This window comes from Echiichthys vipera (genome assembly GCF_963691815.1).
Source record: "Echiichthys vipera genome assembly, chromosome: 20".
NCBI lineage: Eukaryota > Metazoa > Chordata > Actinopteri > Perciformes > Trachinidae > Echiichthys > Echiichthys vipera.
The window spans coordinates 6,662,439-6,685,730 of NC_139845.1; the positions used below are offsets into that span (position 1 = coordinate 6,662,439).

General features: G+C 42.3%; 1 protein-coding gene across 1 annotated transcript in view; it reads left to right on the forward strand.

The window, feature by feature from the left end:
• The window catches only part of sema3c (sema domain, immunoglobulin domain (Ig), short basic domain, secreted, (semaphorin) 3C), a 43,391-nt gene that overhangs the window by 16,348 nt on the left and 3,751 nt on the right, over positions 1-23,292 (forward strand). Inside the window, exons 3-17 of the mRNA XM_083935203.1 lie at positions 2,767-2,927; positions 3,604-3,666; positions 7,986-8,105; positions 11,507-11,597; positions 12,571-12,690; positions 12,811-12,953; positions 13,039-13,153; positions 13,682-13,751; positions 15,172-15,316; positions 15,690-15,912; positions 17,886-17,974; positions 18,804-18,845; positions 19,092-19,249; positions 20,176-20,243; positions 21,884-22,014. Of these exons, the coding sequence (XP_083791329.1) occupies positions 2,767-2,927; positions 3,604-3,666; positions 7,986-8,105; positions 11,507-11,597; positions 12,571-12,690; positions 12,811-12,953; positions 13,039-13,153; positions 13,682-13,751; positions 15,172-15,316; positions 15,690-15,912; positions 17,886-17,974; positions 18,804-18,845; positions 19,092-19,249; positions 20,176-20,243; positions 21,884-22,014 (1,739 nt within the window). The remainder of the gene's footprint in view (positions 1-2,766; positions 2,928-3,603; positions 3,667-7,985; positions 8,106-11,506; positions 11,598-12,570; positions 12,691-12,810; positions 12,954-13,038; positions 13,154-13,681; positions 13,752-15,171; positions 15,317-15,689; positions 15,913-17,885; positions 17,975-18,803; positions 18,846-19,091; positions 19,250-20,175; positions 20,244-21,883; positions 22,015-23,292) is intronic.

Sequence of the window (23,292 nt, forward strand, 5' to 3'; positions counted from 1 at the left end):
TGAATTGAAAGAAAAGTACTTGCTTAGGTTGAGGAAAACATCATGGTTTGGATTAAAATAAAAAGGTAGTTATGTAACTTAAGTTTATCTTTTAGTTTTACACGGGGCATGAACATCGGCTCTCCTGTGTCCTGTGTTTATTTGACCCATCCATCCACACCGACCTCCTCCCTACACAGACTTTGTCGCTCTTTATACCTACATTACCTGACTTCCTCCTTTCTTCCCATTATAATTACTGCGACCAACCTCCCTGCAGGGATCCAGCTGAGATGATAACGGCCTACTGAGCCAACTAGGAATTAGAGTAGGGCCATATAACTGATAACATTAGAGACTCTGCATGCTTTTCATAGGATAGGCTCAGTGAGTCGGCTCAGTAGGCAAACTGCTGATAGAAACTGTGAGATGCAGTCGAAAGCTCAAGAAAGAGCTTGTTAGCATTTTTTGTCTCAGCTGAGCTAGTTATAGCTTTAGCTAACTTAAACGGCACTCAGCAATCAAAAAAAGTCATATTGGTAATTAACTACTTAACAAAAAGTCCCTTTGTGTTTGCTACTGATGGCTAGTTCACCTAAAATTGTCTTATCATATAGCAGCTAAGGCATGGCTAACTTTAGCTGTAACCATAGTTACAGCCAATTCTTTCACCTCTTGCCTTTTTCTTCACCCCAATCTTACATATTTAACAAAGCTGTGGTTCATTGGCATCCATCCACTGAGGTTTCACTCAAACACTGAGCCCGTATAGACTATAATGTGGCTCAGGCCATCCATTATAAACAGCTGTGTGTTTAATGATAGCTGCCATTTACATCAGTAAGAAAAGTGTGTAAATTATGATTTACCTCCATGTGTAAAAGAGGAGGTACAGTATTGAGGTTTTCTTGAATCACCTCCAAGAACGTATTTTGGGAAAATGTATATAAAGTTTAGTTGTTTTTTCTCAGGATCCAGATCCCTGCATGTTTTTAATTAGCTGTTAGTGAGTCTTTCGCCCTTGGTGGCTCACACTCTGGCACAGCGAGACGTGTCACTCCTAAACCTTTTCAGCGTTAGGAAAATATTGCCTCTGCACAGAGCTCTCCGTGATGCTATCTGAGATGTTATCTCCTCAGCTTTGAAGCATGCGGCTGATGCGATCTTCCTTCATAAACGTTTCTTTTTTTATTAAACGCACATCTGCTTCACGGGACGCAGTCCCCTTTTAATTTCGTTCCTGGCATGTCAGGTAAAAACAGAGCCGTATTTGTGCGAGTGTTCTTCATTAGACGCCAGACGATACTTTCTCCTGGGATGATACAATGTTCAAAAGTAAGGCGATGTAGGTAAACATGGTGGATGTAGAGAGTGAAGAATCGTGGGAAATTCTCCTGTGACTGAAGTGGTTAACTTGTCTTTATTTAAAGTTAAACACTCCAGTCTTTTTGAGGCGAACGCCCCAAACAACAGCCTGTGATCAGAGTGAGGGGTGCCACAGACCAAGCCACTTTACCCACAACATGAAAGGCCCCAGCCTCAAAAGCATATGTCACACAATAATGAAAATGTGACTTTAGCCCAAGGCATAGAAGCAAAGCACAGGCAACCTGTTTGGTGATTAGAGGAGGGAATACAAAGAGAGCTGAGAGAGGGTCAATGGAGAGGAGGAAACTGTGGGTGTAGATCTACATCGCCCACCCCCCCTACCACCCCCTGCTCTCAGCGCAGATTGAAAAAGTGATAAATATGCATGAGTTTGGCTTCAACAGAGACGGCCTTTGATGGTATGGTTGAGAGTTTTCTATCTCTGGAGCAAATAAGCTGAAAATAACTGTCTGAGAATGTTTACTTGGAGTGTGTGAACAATGTGCGTTTTTAATGAGTAGAAGAGACTCGAGACTTTTCCGTATTGTATATATCTACAGTATATATACTGTCTCCACTGAACACATGCTCGTTAGTCACATCTATATAATTGACTCTATGAAAGTTAAGTGAAACGTGATTGTACGGATCATTTTGATAATTCGGATGAATGCTAAAATATAGCAATCTAAGCAGTTTTTACCTATTTGATCGTTTGTATGTACTCGCGTGATTCTTGCACTTTTTGTCATGGTTGTTTGTAATGAAAGAATATAATTCAGATCATTGTTGCTGACAATTGATCTCAAAAATCGAAAATGTATTTTTTTATTTAAATCCGCAGTACGCATAAACTACAAACCAAGAAAAATGCTACGGGCGGAAACCTAGTCTACGAAAGTATGTGAACGCAGACGCATGAAGCTATGCAAGATCGATTTCACGTGTCGCCGCATTCTGGAAGGTGTCACCTGGAAATTTTAACAGTTGCACAAGCTGCAGTCTGTTTGGTAACAGAAGGAAGATGACTTCTTCCGTTTGAGTTCATTTTTCTGGTCAAAATAACCATGGCTGACCAGTTTGAGAAAGCTGAATTTATGAATTTATCCCTTTGCTTTGGCATGTTTCGGACGATTTGTCATCTCTTCATTCAGACACATATCCCATCACCCTCTTCTGTCTCTTTTCTTTCTTCCCTGCTTTTAGTAAGTAGTGCAGTGAACATTCCTCCACTGACGTCGTTTATTACTGTTCGCTCTGATTGTGGGATCAATTTGGTTGATCTTGTTTTGATCAGAGTGAAATGTATGCATGGAGTTGTTTGTCTGGAGTTTAAATGTAATAGAAGTTGAAGAAAACATTTCTCACCTCAGTGTATTTGTATGTTTTCCTAACCCTTTTTTTCTCTGTGTCTCTCAGACCTGAAGGCCTCCCAGGCCTTTGAACACTACGGTATATCAGAGAAGGCCATGGACTATAGGATCCTGCAGATGGACGAGGACCAGGACAGGATGTATGTGGGCTGCAAAGACCATGTCCTTTCCATGGACATTAACAACATCACCCATGGCACACTGAAGGTCAGCAGATCCTTATTATTAGAGCCTGTGATTAAGATTTTGTTGCGATGCGATGCTGTCATCTAGCTTCTTCTCTCTCACCATGACAAAGGCGACGATAAAATGTTTGTAAAATTGTACCAGTATTTCAAAAACATCATAAAACCACTGGTATTATTGTAATCTGTGCAATTACATGCAAATTACCTTACATTTGCCATGATCAGAACAATGCTAGGGTTATTTAAAAGGGGCATAAAAATGCTGGAGCTCTCTGATAACTGATTCTGTATGCAGTGAGTGAGTTATCTTCAGTGTAATTGACAGGCATGAAGTGCATAAACAGATGGGAAAGCATTAAGGTCTCCCCAGGGAGTGCTGCACCACATCCGTTTTTTTTCAAGTAAATTGCTTGATGTATTCATTGAGCTAGATATTTCAAGCACCTCTCCCGGGTTTCTAAACCCACACATTTTCCACAAACGGTAGCCGGCTGCAATCACTGACGGAAACTTCTATGGAAACTGAAACTTTTACATTTGTTTTGTTCATTTCCCACTAATGTTCCCTGTGATTTCAGTCTGCGTAAACAGGATATGATCAGACCTCAATGTGGGCTTGTTCATGTCTGTCTCCATCTGTTGCTGCTTTTCTGGGCTCGTTCCCCCACTAATTTAAATGCTGTTTTTCCCGCCAGGTGTTTTGGCCTGCGTCGCCAAGCAAGATAGAGGAATGCCAAATGGCAGGAAAGGACCCTACGGTAAGAACTTTTCAAAACTCCTCGTCTTGGATTTCTTAGGGCCTCAACCAATACATAACAATTCATTATATATATAATAAATAAATAGAGGCTCAGATATGAATACTTGTGTTAGCTCATGAAGCTGATAATAGTGACTGTGCCAGCAGTAAATATCTCCAAATTTTAACAACAGTTCATGCTTCAAAGTAAATGGATTACTTACGTTTCATCTCTAAGACCACTCAACTAAAACAAAAGACGCAGACAAATAAAACAGTTAAAGGTCAGAAAGCCTCGACAATAACATTTTGACAGTGTGACCAAATCTGTCCATGTACAGCAATAAAAACACTGTCGCCCCATGTAAAAGAGGCTAAAGGTCCTCGAGGCAGCGGCTGCGGGTTCGACTCTGACTGGCGGTCATTTACTGCATGCCCCATTTCCTGTCTGTCCTGTATAATAAATGCTTAAAAAACTGCCCCAAACATTTATCAAAAAAAATAATAATTTGATTATGGGAGGCATGGTGGTGAGGTGGTTTAGCACGGTCGTCCCCTTACAGCAAGAGGGATTCTGGTTCGAATCCCGGCTGGGGCCCTTCTATGTGGAGTTTGTATGTTCTACCCGTGTCGGCGTGTGTTTTCTCCAGGTTCTCCTTCCACAGTCCAAAGACGTGCACGTGTTAGGTTCATTGATGACTCTAAATTGCCCTTAGGTGTGAATGGTTGTTTGTCTCTGTTCGTCTCTATGTGCCCTGTGATAGAATGGCATCCTGTCCTCACGCCCAATGTCAGCTGGGATCGGCTCCAGCACCCTGCGACCCCGACAGGGACAAGCGGTTGAAGATGAATGAATTAATGAAAAAATGAATTTCATAATATTTTATTAGGCATTAACCTTGCATTAGCACTCTTACTGTCGATAAAAACACGCCTTACACACTTGTGGTCTAGACGGAAGGTCAGAATAAGTGAATTAATAAGAATCCGTTCTGTTGACAAATATAAATTAAACAAATAGAAACCATCTTCTGATATGTGGTGGACAATAACAAGCTAACATCTATCTGCATCATCACTTAGCTAAAAGAGTGCAAGTCATTTCTTCATCATAGTCTGTCACCTGCACCTTTGAACAGGGATATCTAGCTGCAGCACACCAGCGATGGTGAATACAGTGTCCCTTCTGGACCCTGTACTGTAAATAGTAGATGCTAATGCTAATGAACTACAGAAGAAACAAACAGGTTAGAAAACCTGATGCTTTTCTGCGATGATGTTCGAGATCTAGACCAAAGGTTTTGTCAGCTGTTCCTAGATCCGTTCCTCCAAGTGGGTCCACTGTGGAACTCTGCGCGCCTCCTCCTGGGATTCCCCCCCTCTCCCATCTGTGAGCTCGTGTCACCTCCAAGCACATGTGTAGCAGGCAGCAGATGTCGACAGGGTCAACGACTGGCCCCCGGAGTCCTCCTGGCATCGCCGCAGTGTGTGAAAGGAGCGAGAGTGAGGCGTGGGAGGGCGGAGGTTCCACGGAGCGCTGTAGAAAAACAAACCAGAATCAAAGCTCGCAAATGGGACGCGGCTCATTGACGCAGAGATTTCATAACCCGGCCTGATTCTGAGCTGCACTTGTTAGCTGCAACAACATTTAATGAAGGCATACAGTGGGACTCAAGGCTTCTCCGCCTCTCTTTTCCTCTAATTGGGTTGTTGTGGAATAAATACATTCACAGTTGCCTATATAGACACTGCAGTGTGGAGGACAGGGGAATAGAAGGAGAAGTTTTAAAAGAAGAGCAACCTTTTACATCTATTGAAACCTGAATTTTCAAAGCAACAGAACAAGTTAGCATAAAAGGGATCACGCTACGACCAACGCTACATTCTCCACCACCATCTCTCCATCCCCTGACATGACAGCAGCTTGGGTTATTGAGCCAGAATTCTGTAAAACATAGTGCGGCAGAAATAAAGAATAAGCTGTTTCCAGTCTCTGAGGGATTTGTGCCGCTCTGAGTTCCCCGCCCGCTGCGAACAGGCTCCCACAAATATTTGGGTGAGCCATCTTCCCTCCTCTGTCATCCCTTTTCTTTTTGACTTACAACTCTGCCAGTTTTTCTTCTAACATGTTCTCTTTCAGCGTTTTTTCCACTTTTCTTGGTCACTTTTTCCAGCTCTAAGGCTTCTCCTCTACCGCAGTATATTTCATTTTCTGTCTCCCATGATGCTGCTTTTCTTTCTCATTGGTTTCTACATTTGAATCAGACAGCCCCCCCCCCCCCCCCCCCCCCAATCACTATGTTATGGTTACCCTACACATCTGTATATATTAAGTTCCTCTTCTCCGATAGAATCTGTGGTCAAGAGCGACCGCACGTTGTTTGCGCCGGAGGGTGGGCACATGGAGAAATATGGACCATCCACTTAAACACCACTCGAATTCGAGGCTATAGGGCTGGATTCTCTTTGTCTTGCACGGGAGGATGCGTGCGAATGAATAGGAAATGCAAGAGGAAAATAAAACAGGATGCGGCTACATACTGGATGTTGCTCTGTGAAACTCGACATGAGATATAGGTGAAGGCCCCGGACCTGCGAGGGTTTCAGGAGGGTGTGATGAGGATGAATGGGTGATAAAAAAGTGAGGACAGACAGAGGTATTTACTGTCAGAGGGAAATAAATAACAGAGATGGGCGTGTGATGGTGAAAATTCAGTTGTTTTTCATCGACATCTCCCAGTGGAGCTGCGCGTCGATCGTGAGCTGCCGCAGCTGCCATTCCTGCAGCCACGGCCAAGTTTCCTGACGGCTCCCTGGATACGTCTTCCACTCCTCCCCGCTTCTTTCTTCTCTCCTCCTTTCTTCACTCCTTGCAGGTTTAATTAGCCGCAAAGTCCAGCACTTCCCCGCTGCTGCTGCTGCCGTTTGGGAAAGTGAAAGCAGAGATGGAGGGAGATCAGTAATCGGCCTTACTGTACCTAGATATATCACATTTACCACTGACACTCTTTTTCCACTGGCCTTAATACCAGACCAGTGAGCTGTGGGATTGTTTGATTGTGCAAGCATGTGACTGTTTAAGTGTCATAAGAAGTGAAATCAGTTTGAATTACTCACTCATATGAAAGAGGATACCTCAGGAGAGATAAACAAGTTCTGGACTTGGTATTCATCTTGGCTATACACCAGGAAGTAGACCTTTATCCTCTGTTACGTCTGTTTCAGTGCTTTATTTCATAGCTGAGATTTAGAAAATACGAGAGTTATTACGTTCATATTGTTATTTCATTGAAGGTTATTTTATTACAGGTTAAATAACATTAAAGCGACATAATGTAATTGTTGAAGAACAGATTTATTCTAACTCGAGCAAGATATTTGCGTGGTGCTGTGACGTGAAAGCCTGTCAGCGTTGAGATTCTAGTACAATGCATAGTTTGCTTGTCAAGACATTGTGGCAACACATTAATTCAAGTTTTTTTTTTCTTCATGATGTAGCTGTTTCGGCATCTTTATTTAGCTTAACTTGTATGTGGGATACAAAGCAGCGATAGTGGTTATTTCGGCCATGGTCGATGACAGAAAGAAACAATGGTGACTATGGCCCTCATTTATCAATCTTGCGTGAAAACGGGCGCAGATCTGAGCGCGGAATCGGTCGTAGGAAAGGACCCACGTGTGATTTATGAAATTTATGAGTACAATCAATTGCTCCAACAATTTAAATTTTTTTTATTAGTTTTAAGAATCCGTTTTGATCTGTTCTTAATATGTGACTGCTTATGCTTAATGACAGCTGAGGTTTGTTCATTATTTTCAGCTAGATTTTGCTGTGCTGCAACGCAAATACACAGGCTCAAATTTGCGTACACGACCTCAGACCAGACGTGAGATTTGATCGTAGCTCCCGCTCACGTCCAAATTGATAAATGCCGAAGTTTGCCAGGAAATGGTCGTTCGCACGTTTTTCTGCCGTACGTTCGTTTGATAAATGAGGGCCAATTACTCTAAACTGGAATATTTTAACGTGAATAAACACAAATGCTCTCAATGTGATCCCGCAAGCCCCTTAGGAGCAAAAGTGCTGGCTGTATTTAATTGTGCGATGCTACATTTTAGCGCCTATACGTTCAAATCTTCATTTGCACAAGTAACATTTTCTTCGTCCCTCAAAAGCTACATAGTCTCAAGTGTGAGAACATTCCTCTTCTGAGAAAGTTACTTCTAATAATTAACTACAGGCTTAAGATTTCAGAGGAATTTATTGATTACTTTTATTATGGAATTTTTCTGTTTCTCACCTACTGAACTTTCTATGTTTATCTGTGTTTTTTTCAGCATGGCTGTGGGAACTTCATCCGGGTGGTGCAGCCTTATAACAGAACTCATATGTTCATGTGTGGCAGCGGAGCGTACAGTCCCGTCTGTGTGTACATCAACAGGGGCCGCAGACCAGAGGTGGGAACACGATGACGGAGTCGCTTCACTAAATATACAAACTCTGTGACAGTATAATCCAGGTTTTAGGGACACTAGCCTGGTGGTCAAAAGTTACAGCCATTAATGGAAAAGTGTGTGTGTTTGGAAGATTATTCACTCTTTTGGTCCATTAAAATACTACAGAATACAATGCGGGCTGCTGAATAATACTCCACTACTTACCTGATCTCAGAAGTGAAAAAATTTAGAACATCTAATCCTAAATTGTAAGTATTTATCCTTAAGATTAAAACAAATGTGAGTGGGGTTTCATAGTGGAACCTCAGGGAAAGTTAAAATTAATGAACTAAAGAAGAAAAATGCAATGATTCCCCTTAAATTATTACAAAATAACCCTAAATACATTCACTTAATTGAGTTAGTGTAATTAATGTGTTCATTATTACTTAGTTGTTTGCAAGGGGTGAGCTGCACCTTAAAAATCTAAGGAAAGTCAGACATGGACTGAAACGTCTGCACATTTTGTCACTCACTACAGCATCGTAATGTATCAAATAGGAGCATTTAAAGGTCCCATATTAGGCTTTTCTTCAAGTTAATACCATGTTTACATGTTTACATGCTTGAATTTTCAAAAAACACATTATTTTTCTCAAACTGTCTGTCTAAATATTCCTGTATTCACCCTTTGGGAGAGCGCCTGTCTCTTTAAGACGCCCTCCTGAAAAAGCCCAGTCTGCTCTGATTGGTCAGCATTACAAAGAATTCTGCATCTGCACTTTCGGCGTCTCTGCACCGTCATTTCAGTCGGGGAATTATTGTTACAGCACTGTAGTGACACTTATACATATAAGTTATACATAGTACAGTTGTGACATCACAACTGTACAGAAGTCCTGGCGGCTTGTGTGAAGACACAGTTTCTGAATAAGGCCTGTGTATTCCTCTGTGGATTAGGCGTCTTGATGCTTTCACAGTATTTATGTAGCACCTATATATAAGACATACCTTAGAAATCTCACTTTATACAATATGGGACCTTTAAAATCCAGACTATTCTGAATCTCTTTTTTGTTCTCTGTGTGCGAATCCTCGTTTGAGACAATAATTCAAAATTCTCTAAACCCAGTGTAAGAACATTTAATGTCACCCGAGTGCATTCAAATCAAAGTAGTGGGAATGCTGCCACCCAGAGCAAGTAAACAAAAACTGTTTCTGTTAGAGATTAAGAAATCCTAACTATGCCTTTAGGGATGTGGAGGAACAAATCTTTTGATAATCAGAGTTTATCCAATAACTTAAAAGTTCCAAACTAAAATGAACATGTGTTTGATTGATTGCTGCAATAATGCAAAGTAGAATGACTCTAGCACCATCTCTACTGTAATGAGTACATTATTGCTATGCTTCAGAGTCACAGAGTACATCAGTAGTTGTATAGATCATATGGCATTATAACTATGATCTCATCACAGTTCATCTTTGTCTGAAATTAAATTCATGCTGGCATCAGATAGCGACTGTTTCTGAAAAGCATATTCTTTCACTGCTCTGCTAGGAATTTAGAAGTGTCACCACATGATTAGAAAGACTTCATAACTTTATACAAGCAAAGTTTTCATGAACTCAGTTTAATGCCACATAAGAGGAAATGTTGAGGATAAGAGGGAGCAAATGGGGCTCTAGTGTCAGCGATGAAGGGCTTGATTTCTGGGTGCTGTGCACTCATCCCCGGCCGCACAGCTCTGGAAGTGAGAGCGAGGAAGCCCTCCAGGAGAAAAGTGCTGGCTGAGTGAGCAACATTTAGCCACAGACTGCCGACTGCTGCCAAATGCTAATAAGCAGAGCGAGTGGACTCCCGACCAGGCTCTCTCTCTTTTGTCATTTGGGGGTTTTGTTTGAAAGGCAGACTGCTCTGTTTGCAATTTCTGAGCTCAAACATGTCAGTGTCTCAAGAAAAGGGATCTGTTAAGTATAACAAGCTGCTGTAGCGGGAAATGGAGGGCCAGTTCACAGTGTGGACCTTTTGACCTGAGAACGTGCCTCAGACTATTATGTTGTTTTGAAACTGGATGGGATGGCTACAACAAACAGACAAGTTATTGGCAAATGTCGGTATTTTTGTGCCTTACTTTTTTAAAGTGTTACTCAGATTGGTAGGGAACTTTACACAGCAATAAATGTCCATCTCACTGAGTCAGTCAGTCTTTTATTTGGTCTTTAAAGGTCCCAGACTATGCTCATTCCAGCTTCATACTTATTTTGGATTTCTACTAGAACATGTTTACATGCTTGAATGTTCAAAAAACAAATTATTTTTCTCATATTGTCTGTCTGAATATACCTGTATTCCCCCTCTGTCTGAAACACTCTGTTTTAGCGCCTGTCTCTTTAAGACCCCCTCCTTAAAAAGCCCAGTCCGCTCTGATTGGTCAGCGTTTCCGGGTCTTCTACATCTGCGCTCTCAGTGTCTCTGCACCATCAGTGCAGCCAGGGAATGACTATAACAGCAATGTAGTAGCACTTTCTACCTATATATAGAAGAGTTGTGACATCACAAAGGTACAGATGTCCTGACGGCTCGTTTAAAGACACATTTTCTGAATACGGGCTGTGTGCATTTATCTGTATATTGAGTTTTTTTTCACAGTTTTTATCACTTACTTTTTATAATATGGGACCTTATAATCAATATAAGGTGTAATGTCTCCACTCAAAGAAGTAACAGTTGTATCAGAAATTCCCCAGACACATTTAATTATTTAAAGTACAATCAATCGTCCCTCCATGAAAGAAAATTCCAAGTGAACCGACATTAAACACTTTTTGAGTGCATGGGGGCTTTAGTTGTCCGCCATTGTTCAACAGCATCAAATGACTTGTTAAAGGGGATATTTCTGCAGTGTAGAGGTTAATGACAGAGCCTACCAGATGGAGTCAGTCCACCTCTTGGCGAACAGACACACTTTCCTGGAAAAAATGCTCCTGGGCTGATGTCACTTGCAACTCCATTTAAGGTATCACCACCACCACGGGCCAGGCCTAAATAGGATGGGACAGGAAGCTCTGTAATTTACCCAGGTTACTGTAAAAAGCATTTGGATCGTCCAGTTCGCCACAGGGAAGGGGTTTTAGACTTGGCTGCCTGTCCACCTGAGATGGAGAGATGGCTATCCAACACATTAGCAGAAAAAAATCCCTCCCATAAAGGAATGTTCTTTTTACTGTCCCACATGGGCCAGTTAAAGCAGACCAGGCTCAGACCAACCAAGTGGGACGGAAACATGAGCGGGGCTACCTAGTGGGACATTTGGTCCGCTCATACATGCAGTTTTATTGCGGTGGAGGCCACTGTGCGGGACGGCTCGTCATATAAAACTGTCTCCACAATCTCTGACTTCGTCTTCTCTCTGTCACAGGAGCAAGTATTTCACATCGACTCAAGGACCGAATCTGGAAAAGGGAGGTGCTCCTTCAACCCTCAAGTGAATACAGTCTCCGTCATGCTCAGTATGTGCTTCCTACCTCCACCTTAATCTGCCTCTTTAAAACCCCGGAAAACTTGAGCTTCATACTTGTATTTTGGGTTTTTACCAGAACTTTTTCACATGATTAAATGTTAAAGAAAACATTATATTTTAAATATCTTTGCATAAAAAGTGTGGAGAGTTTAAATTTTAGCTCAGCTTGACACACACCACCAGAGCTGTACCTCCTTCAGCTCCGACTGCACCCTCTCTTACTTTGATCTCTGATTGGCTAAGGAGTGTTTGGTTGCCATTGACACACTTAAAGGCGTCACGTTGCACCCGGAGCTCTGCTTTCTGACACCTGAGCATGGCCATGTCAGCACCAGCTTTGCCAGCTAGTGAGCACCTTAAGAGATGCCCAGGAGGGGAACCAGAGAGGGGAGGGTGGAATAACTTAAATAGGGCAAGGGAAGGAGGGTGCTCGGCCAAATGGAGTGGAGGTCGAAGGCGAGGCAGTTGAAGCGGTGATGCGTCACTCCGAACGCCAGAGAATCACAGGCGGTGTCTGGGATTGATCAAAATCTGCGCTTCATCTCCCCATCCTCGTGTTTTGGACCCTCTGTTGCTGTCTGAGTGCTGTCAACACTCACTCTTTAGCAAGCCAGCTTGGATGCGGGCCACATACACCTAATCCTCCCATAACTTGCCCCACATCCTCCAAAACACATGGCGTGGAACTGATGGATTATGAAGTGAGAGTAAAGGAATGATAAGGAGCGTGAAGCTGCTGTGGACAGTCTCTTATTATTACTTATAGCAGCAGAACACACACACACACACTGTAAACCCATTACAGAACATTTATCAGTCAAGGAATAAAATATTGGTGTATTTGCTCCATAATATCTTCAGTCTCTGAGGCAGTTTCAGTATTTTCTCGGCTTCTAGAAGCACTGGGTTATTTACTCTACAAAATATGTGAGCATATTGTTGATTTGCCGTGTTTCCTCTAGACCAAGAGCTGTTCTCAGGCATGTACATTGACTTCATGGGGACGGATGCTGCCATCTTCAGGAGCCTGACCAAGAGAAACGCAGTGCGGACAGACCAGCACAACTCTAAGTGGCTCAGTGGTGAGCACACAAACTTTCTCTACAGAATTAAATGCATATACTGTATAAAGATGATTAATCTATTTAACTTTGATTTATTGATTGTTAAAGTCTTAATGAATTACTTTTTTTCCCTTTTAGAGCCAATCTTCATTGATGCCCACCTGATACCAGACGGAACAGACCCCAACGATGCCAAATTGTATTTTTTCTTCCGTGAGAGGCTGACGGATAACAGTGGAAATACTAAAAATATCCACACCATGGTGGCCAGAGTGTGTCCAGTAAGTGCCCTTTTCCTGTGCCTAAATAAATCAACAGAGTATGTTTTGTGGTTTTAAGTTGCTGATGTGCATCTTTCGTCTGCAGAGTGACATCGGAGGACAGCGGAGCCTGGTGAACAAATGGACCACGTTCCTCAAGGCCAGGATGGTGTGTTCAGTTCTGGAGGAAGACGGCACTGAAACGCACTTTGACGAACTGGGTGAGGAACCCTGTTGTGTTGTTACATTACGTATTTCCTTTGCTCGCTGAGTGACTTTCGAGCTCCGTTTTATTTTCACGGTCCGTGAAACAATTTTAAAACAAACCGTAGAAAACACAAGACCATCCTAATCCCCTGAAAGCTCGCTATTTTTGCTCCAAGGTTTCCAGTGATTGCTTTCTCCATAAACAATCCGTAGAACTTCCTTTTGTTTGGTCTGGATTAGGACCGCAGCCCTTTATCGACTTTCATAACAATTGTTCTGTTGTTTTTGGTTACCTTGTGTTCATTTAGGAGCATATTGTTCCAGTCCTTCCTTTGCCTCAGCTTTTGAAAACTACAAACATTTTAAAACCTGCTTTTCCATTCATCAAACCGGTCAATCTGCCAACATGTGCAGTTATTAATTCATGCATTCATAACTTTTTGGCAATCTCACCTTCAGGATGAGGTGATATGCAGTGAAGAGGGTGTCTTGGAGGTATTTCACGTTTATCTATGTGTGCACATGTGTGTTTTCCCTTACAGAAAATGTGTTTTTGCTGGAAACCGATCAGCCCAAGGGTCTGTTGGTGTTTGGAGTCTTCACATCCACAAGGTAAGACCGACGGAGATGAAGCCAACTGTAACATACCCGCCGGCCTCAGCGGTTATGTAAATCACTGACTGGATATCAGCAGGAGGGGATGTGCGTGTCAAAGGGCCTGTTGCATAGAGATGTCATGTGTCATGTTGCAGAACAGCTTATTCAGTTCAACTATCAATTACAACGTCCTGGTGACTTCACCATATGGCTTTCGTTTTGATGTTTTGTCATTATCCGAGTGCAAGAGATAAATTTATAGTACGCATTGATATAGAATATGTATTACATGATGTGTATTGTTGGATGGAGTAAAGTACACAGCAGGATTTTGGAGTGGAGAAAGAATTTCATGACTGCATTTTCCAGACAGGTGAAACTCAAGGATTACTCGTCAGGTTTCAGAGAAAAAAGGAAGGAAAATGGTCACTTTTCTCTTTTAACTGTATCCTATAAGACAACCCACCCTTAGTTTTATATGTATACTTTCTAATAATTTGCAGAAAAACACTTTTGACCAGTCAGTTCCAGTGACAATAAATGAGAAAGAGACACCGTATTACCTTTATTAACGCTTAATCCTTAAGTTTTTCTGAAAAATTCAAAATCACAGAATTTGAAGATACACATTTCCCTTTTGACAGCGACAATATGACATAAAATAATATAGGAATATTATAATAAAATCATTTATCAAAAGAAAACCCTTGTAACTAGAACTTCAGTGAATCTCAGCACAAATTTGAACACATCTCAGAATTTACTATTAAATTCCTAATGAACGTCATTTCCACATCATGACCTTTGACGTAAGAAGTGAAGGAAAGAATAGTTTACCACATACTGTCTAAACCTCCGTGGTAATTGAAGAAAACAACACAGAATGAATTGATTACACTTCTCCTGTTCTGACGAATGTGACAGTCAGCAGGGTTGCGTGGCAAAGGAAAGGAATGGTCACTTGATCCGTATGTTCTGATCTCTAATTGAGTTCGTCTGGTTGTCCCAGGGTAACACTGCCACAGGCCCTCAATCCACTTGTTACCTCAGGATCTTAGAAAGGTTAAAGTAGAGTATCCTGGCTCAGAGAACGCAGCCAAACCAAACAGAGTGCTCCTTGATGTCTCTTACCTCAATGTTATTCCTCTACTCTCTCCACACTGTTGAAAAAGGGAGCAGGAATATATTGTGCAAAGTGGAGACAAAGGAAAATCACAAAGAATCTTTTATGTGTAAAGCAGTGTGGTTTTAAATGACTTCTTAGCCAAACCGATCAGATGAGAGGCCCAGGTTCCACCCAAACTCTCACATCCTTAGAAACAAAGATCTTAATAAACAACTGCAGAATATTTTAGCTGGGTGGGTCTGGAGTGTGTACGTGTGAGATTTCCCACTGTTGTGTTTTTCACTGAAAGTATGCATCTCATTTCCTCAGCTCCGTGTTCAAAGGTTCAGCGGTTTGCGTGTACAACATGGCCGACATCCTCACCGTCTTCAACGGACCCTTCGCTCACAGAGAGGGGCCCAACTTTCAGTGGGTGGCCTTCCAGGGGCGCATCCCTTACCCGAGGCCCGGAACTGTGAGTTCATTTCGAGGCCATTCATTCATTCATTCATTGGTAAATTCAGTGCATGATTCTCAATAAATAGATATAAATTGTAACCATATCCCTTTACCAGAAACTCTTGTATTACCAGCTTGTCAAAAGAAAAGGAAAACGTTGTCATCTGCATAAATTTTTAGCTGCAAAATCTCAATGAAACAAAATACAGGAAATAACAAAGGCCCCAATATGGACCCTTGAGGGATTCAAGATTTAACCTTCATGATTCATTAAACTGTGCATATTGTTGTCTACTATCTTAATAACTACCATGTATAAACTATCCCTCATGAAGTAATACATGTACTGTATCTTTTCAGTGATGAAAATGACATTATTCTTTCTCCAGTGTCCCGGTGGAGCCTTCACACCTGACATCCACACAACAAAGGAGTTCCCAGACGATGTGGTGACCTTTGTACGGAACCACCCAGTCATGTTCAACCCCATCTACCCAGTGGGGAGAAGACCTCTGGTGGTTCGGACCAACGCTGACTACAAATACACATCTGTGGCAGTGGACCAGGTCATGGCTGCCGACGGCAACTACCAAGTGCTCTTCCTGGGCACAGGTATGAACGTAGACAGGTCCTGCAGCCAGCACGGAGGGCCGTTTTTAAACTTGTGAGCTTTATGTAGAGATATTTGTTTATGGCTAAAACAACTACAAGGTCATGCAAAAAATATTGTAACAAGGCATTATAAACTCAGATGACATATCCTCCAAAAAAGCTTTTTTTTGCAGATTAAATTTTTCTTTCATGCAGTTTGACTTTTAGAATTTTTTAAGAAATTAGTGCTGAATCATTCGTTGATACTGGACCTGACAATGATATATCAGCGGCTCTAATTTTTTTACATAAACATTTTGGATTAGGACGCCTTAAAATAGTTTGAAATAACTATTCACTATACTACTATATACTAAGCTTTTCTACTGCAATATCTTGCAACTTATCAGCTGCTATATACGCCGGTACAGACACATCTGTTATGAGCTAATATTGGTGCAGATGATTTATTACTGTAGCTCAAACGAGCATGTTATGGAGCGGTCACCTCAATCCTGTACACCAGGCACTTGGAAGCAAACCAATTTACAGGGAAATGCCAGAAAGTAGCATTAACACAATCCCTCTCTCACATGAGTTGCCAGTGAGGTGTTTTATAAGTAAATGATTGTTGAGGGAGTCCCTATGGCACATCAGATAAACAGATAACAGAGGGGATAATGCACCCTGGGTATGGTGACCCATTTGAAAACACAGACAGCATGACACAGCATGTAGCATAAATGATGTTGCAAAAAGGGCAAAGACAAGGTGATAAGACAGGAGCCTTCAGAACAGGACTTTGAGCTTGTACAGTATAGTTCATATTAAATCAGGTGAGAGAACCTGTCTTTTCCCTTGTCTCTGTTTGTCTTTATCAACCTTGATAATGTCACTTTGAGTTTAGAAACACATCCAAGTTTATTACCTCACCTCAAAGGCAGAAAAACTGATTATAAGATTACATGTTCCAGAGAGCACAAGTGTACAATATATGCTTTACGGTGTATCTTGTTTCTGCCCTGACAACTTGGTTTTTAATCAGAATAGTGTGTGTGTGTGTGTGTGTGTGTGTGTGTGTGTGTGTGTGTGTGTGTGTGTGTGTGTGTGTGTGTGTGTGTGTGTGTGTGTGTGTGTGTGTGTGTGTGTGTGTGTGTGTGTGTGTGTGTGTGCGTGCGTGCGTGCGTGCGTGCGTGTGTACATTATTATGAGGGCACAATGTATGCTATATACAGTATATCTTGTTTCTGCCCTAACAACATGGTTTTTAATCAGAATATTGTGTGTGTGTGTGTGCGTGTATGTGTGTGTGTGTGTGTGTGTGTGTGTTTGTGCGCTTGTGTGTGTGTGCGTGTGTGTGTACAACATCATGAGTGCATTCATTCTCGTGCGTGTCCACTTGTGCACATGTTCGCGTTCAGCAAGCAGCCCTGGGACTCTGTCTCTCCCTCTCTCACAGCTGCTTGTGTTTATCAGACAGCCTCTCCATTCTGCTTCTCCCGTCTGGATTCTAGCAGAAAATCCAGTGCTGTCCAACCGCATCACAGCCCCTGAAATGCTGCTTTGTTTCAAGGATGAGGGAGACGCTCTTATCAGGCGTTTCCAGGAGCTGTTACTGTAACTCCTTCTCCCTGTTCCGCTGCTCGTACTCCCAGGACAAAACAGCCTTATTGATGATGGTTGTGTTGCATTTTGCCCTTTTATCGCCCCTTGTCCTCCCTTGCGCGGGCTTAAGAGCTTCCATTCCCACCCCTGCCACTGTGGATTTTGCTATGAAAACGGGACGTGGCTATCATGCTTAATTCAAAAGCAAACATGGGCAAAGGAAAATAGACTCAGGGTTTGGTTTTTTCACAGGCGTTGTGTTCTAGTTTCACTGTCTGGGCATTCTTGGTTGAGTGTGAGCAGCCATATCTGTTTCACATGGTTTTGTGTGTGCATGTGTGTGTGTGTGAGTGGTTACAACTCATGACATGCCTGTTTTCTGCCCCCAGACAAAGGTACAGTACAGAAGGTGATTGTGCTGCCAAGCAATCAATCCCTGCTCGAAGATCTGATCCTGGAGGAGCTGGAAGTGTTTAAGGTCAGCTGTCTGTTTTTTTGACCCTTTCTTTCATTATACTCTTTTACTTTCATCCTTTTTTTTTTCCTATATCAAAGGCGGGGGGATGGGGGGCACGTTTGGCCTACACACAAAGGCCAGGGGCAGACAGACAGAGGCAGGGTGGCATCCAGGAGATGGATGTTCTGCAGTGTAGTGCAGCGTAGAGTGATGGGAAACACACTAACATACTGCAAGAGTCTGGTTGTTGCCCTGAGTGAACCTTCACACATGCTGTTTTATCTTAGCTCAAATCACTAAAAGTGCGATCAACCTGTGATCAGACCCAAAGGCCTCGGCTGCTTTGATCCTCCGCTGCACATGGACTATAGCAGCCCTTCGGTCAGAGGAGGTTTATTCTCAAAATATGGAATATATTTCTTCTAGAAAGTTACAGACATGTGGCGAGAAGCTGTTCCTCCACGGCTACCATCTCTGCTATGACTGTTTTTTTATTAAAGATCCCATAATATGCTCATTTTCAGGTTCTTAGAACATGTTTACATGCGTTAATGTTCAAAAAAAAGTATTTTTTCTCATACTGTCTGTCTGAATATACCTGTACGGCTCGTTAAAAGGCACAGTTTCTGAATAGGGGCTGTGTGCATTCCTCTGTGGATTGAGCGTTTTGATACTTTCACAGTATTTAAGTCGACCTGCTTCGTAATAAAAAAAATGAAAATCTCACTTTTTACAATATGGGACCTTGAAAGAAAAAGCTATTCTCTGCCTATTCCCCCGACACGTTCCCAACTACTGTCAACAATGTCTAAAAAATCTGAACTTTGCTCTTTTATGTTCTATTTTTCAGAACCAAGCTCCCGTTACAAACATAAGAATATCCTCAAAAAAAGTAAGTGTCCTTCCAACTTTGCTTACCTCACATATTAAGAGCAGTTATATTTTTTTTTAATATGTTATTTATTGCCTGGGGCTACTATGTAATGCATGAAAGAGAAGTCTCCTGTGTATAATAAGCCTCCCGAAGGAGAGGAAATAATAAGCCATAATTGTTTCTGCGCTCTGCCTCATTTTCCTGTCAGCCGGCCACTTATTAAGACAAACAGAGCGGCTGACATTTGAACTGTTTACTCTACAGCAACAGCTGTATGTCAGCTCGGAGTTCGGGGTCTCGCAGGTCTCCCTGCACCGTTGTCACGCTTACGGCTCGGCTTGCGCTGACTGCTGCCTCGCCAGAGACCCCTACTGTGCCTGGGACGGACTCAGCTGCTCCCGCTTCTATCCCACCGGCAAAAGGTACACAAGAGTTTTACAGCTTTAGGGTTCATAAATGCAGTGTCTTTATTTTACATGCAAAGACGTTTCCACCAATGATTGGTCCCTTGGCAGTGATATAAAAACTCTGCTTTGGAGCCCTAAAAGCCATTTTTCAGTGTTAATAAATGCTGACAGGTGTTGATTGGGGAGCCTATTTATGAAGGCAGCTATTCAAAACTATCATAAGTGTTAAATAAACATTGGCATTGTGCAGATTGTTGAATAGTATGCAGTATTTTTATTCACTTGGGTTAACTTTTGCCCCATTTGCATGAGAATCAAGTGAGGTTTCGGGCTTCCGTGAGTCAACCAAAGCGGTATTCATCAATTATATAACTGTATAAATATGAAATCAATCAATGTCCCCAGCCATATTGGATGTGGGCCACAGATGATGCCCAGTAAACAAGAAAAGAAAGAGCTGCTCGGCCTGTGAGGGCATAAAAGTCACATGAATGGAATCCTTCAGTGAGCACTTCAATGAAAGCATGTCACTAATTCTGCTTTTGTTTTCCTCCATCCGTTAAGACATAACACAGACAAGGAGGTATGAGTGACACCTCGCCTCTAAAGCAACACCTTTCAGGTCTCTTTAAGGACTGTCTCGGTGTCACTTAACATTCCAGTCAGATGCGGGTCAAGTTTAGTTTGGTTGCAGAATAAAAGCACAGCCAGTTTTCCTGCGAAAGATATGTCTAAAATGTGTCATGCTCTTTTTCCTCAAGCTTTTATACACGACTGTGCGCCACTGAGTGGAATAACACTGAGATTTCCCTCATGTTGTTTTGGCCCAGACTGCTCCTTCCACAGCTTCAATATGAGACTGAACATGTGAGGAGGAAGGGTATGTATTTTATCCATATTTGGCGATTGTTTCATTACTATTTTCTTCTTCTTTTCTTAAGGAGGAGCAGAAGGCAGGACATTATGCATGGAAACCCACTCACCCAATGCAGGGGATTCAATCTAAAAGGTAATTAAAGCTGCGTTCATCAGTATTTTTGTATTCTTAGCAAAATGTAATGTGAAAGGTGTCACACACGGGGACAAACACACCAGGATCTTTCACCCAGCTTTGCATTTTCCCTCAGCTCTACGGAGGTTAGCCTCTTTTGGATAATTGTTTAGATTTTACGGCCCACAAATTACACCGTCATCAACCTCACAACAGCAGGCAGTTGTTTTCAGCTCTGATTAACCCAATGTGAGCGGCCTGACGAGAACCAGACTGCAGACAAAATTAGCAAGTAGCTGTCAAAGCCAACACATATAAAGGTTGATATTTCTCTCTGTATGAACTCATATTCATCAGGTGCCCAGAAAAGTGGAAACTCTATTAATGCAGCTTTGAAGGTCCCATATCATGCTCATTTTCAGGGTTAGTAGGGGCCGTAGTAGCTCAGTCCATAGGTGACTGGGCTGGGAACCGAGGGTTGCTGGTTTGAGTCCCTGTGTGGACCATGAATGGAGTGTGGACTGGTGGCTGGAGAGGTGCCAGTTCATCTCCTGGGCACTGCCAAGGTGTTGTTGAGCAAGACACCAAACCCCCAACTGCTCGGAGCGCTGGTCACTGGCAGCCCCCTCGCTCCATCTCTCCATTTTCCTCGCAACGCTTTAGTGTCTGTCTCTTTAGGCCCCCTCCTGAAAAAGCCCACTCAGCTCTGATTGGTCACTGTTTCAGGCCCTTCTACATCGACACTCTCTGCGTCTCCGCACCACCATTGCAGTCGGTGAATGACTGTAACTGCAGTTTCTACCTGTATTAAGTGTAGTTGTGACATCACAACCATACAGGAAGTCCTAACGGCTCGTTCAGAGACACAGTTTCTAAATACAGGCTTTGTGTATTCTTCTGTTGTGTGTAGAGTGTTTTGATACTGTAACAGTATTTATATAGCACCTAGACCTGCTTTATAATCAAAAAAGACTTTTTACAATAAATATTTTATACATTTAACTAAAATATATATTTGTGAAGGAACATTTGTCATGTCAGACATTCTTCCACAACTGACTCACATTCACGCAAACAATTACAATCTAAATAGTTTTTTTTTATGGCATAATTGTGATTCTTCACACTAAAGCTGTAACTGTAACCGCTGTACGTATTTGTGTGACCATGTGCCTGTCCAGGGGAGTTTTTGCCGGGTTGTGACTACTGCACAACATCCCTCACGAAGGCAGGGTGCAGTTTAATGAGAGGAGAGGATTTGCTCCCCAGAGGGCCCCATTTCCACGAACAGTTTACATCTCTAAATTAAAACGAGCTTGGGGAACCAACCATATGGCCATTACCGCTAATTAGTCACAACCCTGTCACACACATCCAGCTGAGTGACGAACCGTAAAAGCCGCAAAAGAAACGACTCAGTAAATGAGATGAAGCGGTGTTCCTCCGATGCGTTGACGGGTTATTTTGTCAGTTTGTAGAGAACCAAAGTCTGGGTGGAATCTCTTTGCGCTGCAGGTGTTGGACTAAGCTTTGTGTCAACATTTCCCTTCTGACAGTTGGGACTTAAGACCACCGCCATCTGTGGGGTTTGTATCTGTCAGCAAGTGACGTCTGACGTGACTCCCTTGACTTTGTTTGTGTGTGTGTGTGTGTGTTAGCCTACAGGAACGCAGTGGAGATGACGCAGTATGGCGTGAAAAACAACACCACCTTCCTGGAGTGTCTTCCCAAGTCTCCTCAGGCCTCTATTCGCTGGCTCATTCACAGGGACAATGACAGGAGGAAAGAGGTCAGTTTGACATCTAAAGAGCATCGCAGCCTGCTCTTGCTCGTATGTAAAAAGCTGACGTGAAGCACAGGAAACAACCTGAGATATAATTGATTAAATGTCCCTTTTTTGCTCTGTAAATATTACATAGAACATCAAACATGCCACAGCAATCAAATGAGCTCACACGCTCGATCAGAACTCGTATCGCCCGAGAAACGACGTGGTGAACGTCGAGCATCATAATGAGTCGAGATACAGATCAGACAGGATGTGGACCTTGACTAATGGCTGGATTCTGAACGGGGAAATGTTTTACAAATATTTGACACCCCTTTAACCCCTTGAAAGGCTGTGAAAGATTGAATAAAGCTGGGCAAGAGAGCGTCTGCGTGGAAAAAATCTTTCATGGATTAAGCTCTCCCCTCAGTGGAGTAGAATCAGAGTAATGGCCGTTTTATAGCCTGTTCCCTGGGAGGATCGAAGTGGACTTCAAAATAAATCACCTTAGTTTTATGGTGTGTGATCGCTGAAGTCTTTTCCAAACAAAAGCTGGTTTTGAAATAGTCGGTGGGAAAAGTGTGTCATCTTTCAACACCTCCACTTTGACTGCCATTTCAACTTTACCGTCAGTATTTCAACTATTTCAGATGTTTCAACTGCACATTTTCAGCATCAACCGCATGCAACCACACCGCAGCATCAAAGTCCTCCAGAAAATGTTTCTACCTAAGCATATGTGATTATGTAAGAGAAACCGAGGAGCCTTTAATCATCTTTTGTGTTATTTTCACCCATTATAAGTGCTGTGTTTGACTGTTTCTGCACACTTGGGTCCCTAAACAGTCTTGAATTGTATAAATTGGGTCTGACTGAAAAGCTGAGACTCAATGAACCCATTGTATTCCTTTGTGATGATGTTAAGATAAGATAAGACATGATAAGATGATCCCCAGTGGGGCTATTTGGTTAGTTCCCATTGTAGCCATTTCAAATCTAGCGAAGCCATTTTATTTTGAGACTTAACCTTCCTGTATAAAAGGAGCTGCTGGGACCTCATGAATGAACAACCAAAGTCCAGAGACGTAGAGCAATCAGAGGATTTATGGTGTTCCTATGTAAAATAATGATAAGGGGGATTATGAGAAGTCTACACAACACAAGTTCTCGCCAACCCATTGCAGAAAAATTACGTTTTTGATGAAATCTCCAAATGTTGAAAGTTTTCGATACTACATCACAGCACAGATTTTTCTATGGTGTTCCTCGAGGACTAATGTGGTATTTTGGAGGGATTTT